The following is a 3,572-nucleotide window of genomic DNA, read 5'->3' on the forward strand; positions in this document are numbered from 1 at the left end:
TAGTCTGAGGAATTTTCTTACCCCTATACCATAAACTAATCTACTTTTCTGGTTCCTGTATCTGGTCCCCTCACTACCAAAAATATCAAGATATGTTTCTGGTACCATATGTGTTTACAAAAATAGTTCCATCATTCTTCCGTTGATACTTATGCTTCCAATGTCAGGTCTTAATTAATGAATAGTTTAAGTTAACTTTCTTCTGTTTCGAATTGTTTAGCGAACTTGCTAGTAGCAGATAATTTATGATTTGTACATTCTTCTTTCTACACAGTTTAACTGAACATAGAACATATCCTTCGTTCATGAGTGACTCGACCAGCAACAGGGACTCTCGATATTCTTGGTGTTCATGGGATTGATAAGCTCGGCTTCCGTTTCCTCTTCCCCGACATGAAATGACGCCTGCAGGCACTGGATGGACTTCACGTCCACCTGCTTGTTCAAATAGTCTACGAAGGTGCGGACAAAACTTCGCTGCACAACTGTAGTATTTATGTGATTTGAGCTGAAAGATGTTTAAATACACACATAAGAAAAATAATGAACTATCTTGGCTTCTTTATTATGAGCGAATTGTCTCGCACTCGACAACCTGTCAGTCCAGGCTTAAAAAATGGATATTCAAACATCGCTTGGTCCTCATGGAACATTCTTTTCAGTATGCAACAACCGCTTAGGCCCGTAAATTCAGTATACGTATTGTAATAAGGATCTTGTGACTTTGAGTATATTTCTCTTATATGGTGGTGTCATCTTACAAAATCCACGCAGGCAAAAAGTCGTCAAAAATATTTGTATGGCGTTACACATTTTACTATTCAAATTAGGATTACAATTTTAAATATATGTATTGGATCCGCTATATAAATATATTCCGGGGAAAACTATGAGTAAATGAATACATTTTAATAAAATTTCATTCTTTTATTTTATAAATAAAGTTTATAGTTAAACGGTGCTCTATTTCAACGTGAATTTTTGTTGGATGAGAGGGAAAGGGAATAACTATCAATGAAATAATGTATAAATTGAAACAAAGGAACATTGGGTTTACTTTTTGGCTCTGGACTTGGGCTTGGCGGCCGTCGAACCAGCGGTCGACTTCTTGGATCCGCTCGCTGCCTTCGACGTGCTGGCAGCCGTGGACTTCTTTTTGGCCTTGATCAGGCCATCTAGCTCTAGGTTGTCTTTATCCTCGTCCGAGTCCGAGTCTACGCGATTGGTTTCGCCCTCCCCGAGGTCCTCTTCCAGGCCCAGCAGCTCCTCATCGGCGGCACCTGCCTCCGACTTTTTCTTCTTGATGTTCGCCTGTGCGGAGTAGGAATAGGCCATCACTTCCTTGTTGTAGGACCGCGTCAGGGCCGCCTTCACGCGGCCATCCACGGCATCCAGCGGGGACTTCTTGCCCGGCCAGGCGGTCAGCTCCACTAGCGAGTCGAGATCCTCACGCAGCAGGTGGTAGTCCTTCATTACGTCCAGTGCAGCGGACACTCCATCCTGGCCATCTTTGGCCAGCGGACGGGCTATGTTGTCCAGTAGAAAGGGAGCGTAGTCCAGCCGGACGGAAAGCCTGGAGCCGGAGGTGCAAGACCTAGTGTGATCATGCAGCTCCTGGGCTAGTCTCGCCCGTTTCGTGGTCCGCGAGTTCTTGCCCAGCCAGCCGGGGAAGTTGATCTGCCCCGTGAAGTGGCCTGCCATTTTCTCTCCCGGGAGAACAGAGCTGAAAAATGCCTGCGTGGGCAGCAGACTCCAGGCGGAGTTGGCACGGATACGTTTATCTATCATATCGCCAATACTAAGGGCATCCGCAGTGGCTGCCACTTTGCCCAGAATATCCTTTCTGAAACAAAAAAGATGATAAAAGTTAATAAACTGATTTCTAATGGAGGATTTACTGAGACTCACTTATTGCCCTGTGGCGTGACCTGGAGATAGTTCTGCTGGACAAACAGTGGCGCCAGACTGTAGTCGTGGAAGAATAAATCACATCTATCGGCGAAAGACATCCGCTTGTGCTCCTCGGCGGTGAAGACCTTGCGCACCACTTCCCAGGGTCCCAGCTTCAGATCTTTGGAGGCCGTCTTCAGCTCCACCTTAGCCTGCGATTGGGTGGGAATATCTTCTCCCGCACTCATCAGGGAAATGTGATTGATGGACTGGCGAATATCGTTGTTTGTGGCTGCTATGATCTCCTCCACTTTGGCCGGCGAGATCTTGACCTTCTCCTTGAAGCATATGCTCATGATCTTGCCTTTGATCTGCTCGAGACGCGGCCGCTGGAAGCGCATGTCAAAGCAGTAGTTGACGAGAGATCGGATCTTCGGGTGATTGCGATCGTTGCACATGCAAATGATGGGTACGGAGCTGTCCTTGATAAGGGCAATTAGCTCCTGCATCCCGCCGCGATCCTCGTTGCCAGCCATGCCGTCCACCTCGTCCATGATTAGCACATGCTTTTTGATTAGCCATAGAGGGACTTGTTTTCCAGCAGCGTGGATACCTCATCCTTGAGCAGACGCTTGCTCCGAGTGTCGGAGGCATTGAACTCCACCGCATCGAAGCCCAGTTCCTTGACCACTAGCGTAGCTGTCGTTGTCTTTCCTACTCCTGGTGGTCCCGACAGCAGGGCAGCCTTGTAGAAGCTACCATCGTCGTTCTTGGCCCAGGGATTGGGTCGCTGCGCCTTCTTCTTGCCATCGTGGCTCACATACCACTTGGACAGCCAGTTCATCAGCCTGCGCAGGAGATGGTTCAATAGAAGGTGGACATGGGGGTTACTTTACTCACTTGGTCACGTTGCTGGCTGCTCCGGCCTGGCCCACGATCTCCTTGATGTTCGTCGGCAAAAACGAGTTGCGCAAAAAAGAACCAAGAGCTGGGCTGAGGCTGTTGAGCGGCAATTAATTTCAATTAAATTAAGATCCGGGGCTAGAAATTTCTCATGGAGTTTTGGCTGTTGCTCCGGTTTTCTTCTTTTGCGATGCTGCGCCCTTCACACAAAAACATATGTACACACAATAGAGCGAGAACTTAGGGAACTTTTTACGCATAAAAATTTTATCAAGTGACAAACTGAAAAAAACGCGCCCTCGAGCAAATGAACGGTGAAAAACCATCGGGTACACACTATTTTCTTTTGTCAATCGCTGTATTCCACTTGCACGCTAATTTTGTCCACTGTTCGAAGGCTTGCAACGCGTTAATAGATGCAATTTTATTGCATTTCTGCTGAGGATTGGCTGCGGCGACCCGTGTGTAGAAATTTCTCGTCCCGCTCACGACAACGCCATTTTTCTTTTGAGCCAGCTGAGGAGTGTGACCGTTTAAGAGTAATCACACACCTTGCAATGAAATACTGAAATCGAAATCGATGAGCGGGTTTTCTCAGCTGATTTTAGCCCGATAACCGAAGTCTGGAATCGATAAAGGCTGTTTCTTAGATGCATATTTTCGGTATATTGGAAAGTGTGACCTTCTATTTCTGTATTCAAAACCATACCAAAATCATATAAAGACAACTGAAAGATCCTGGAACGTCGCGAATCCTGTGTAAGGCAGCTTCATGTACT

General features: G+C 46.7%; 1 protein-coding gene across 1 annotated transcript; it reads right to left on the minus strand.

The window, feature by feature from the left end:
- Positions 1 to 912: 912 nt before the first annotated feature.
- On the minus strand, positions 913 to 2,903 carry LOC117184958 (replication factor C subunit 1-like; the record flags this gene model as incomplete). Its single annotated transcript, XM_033384221.1, is given in 4 exon segments — positions 913 to 1,843; positions 1,909 to 2,467; positions 2,470 to 2,738; positions 2,791 to 2,903. Coding segments are annotated over 4 exon segments (1,731 nt in total), but the record flags the coding sequence as incomplete, so codon positions are not given.
- Between the last annotated feature and the right edge of the window lie 669 nt (positions 2,904 to 3,572).

This window comes from Drosophila pseudoobscura, chromosome 2, assembly GCF_009870125.1.
Source record: "Drosophila pseudoobscura strain MV-25-SWS-2005 chromosome 2, UCI_Dpse_MV25, whole genome shotgun sequence".
Lineage (NCBI taxonomy): Eukaryota > Metazoa > Arthropoda > Insecta > Diptera > Drosophilidae > Drosophila > Drosophila pseudoobscura.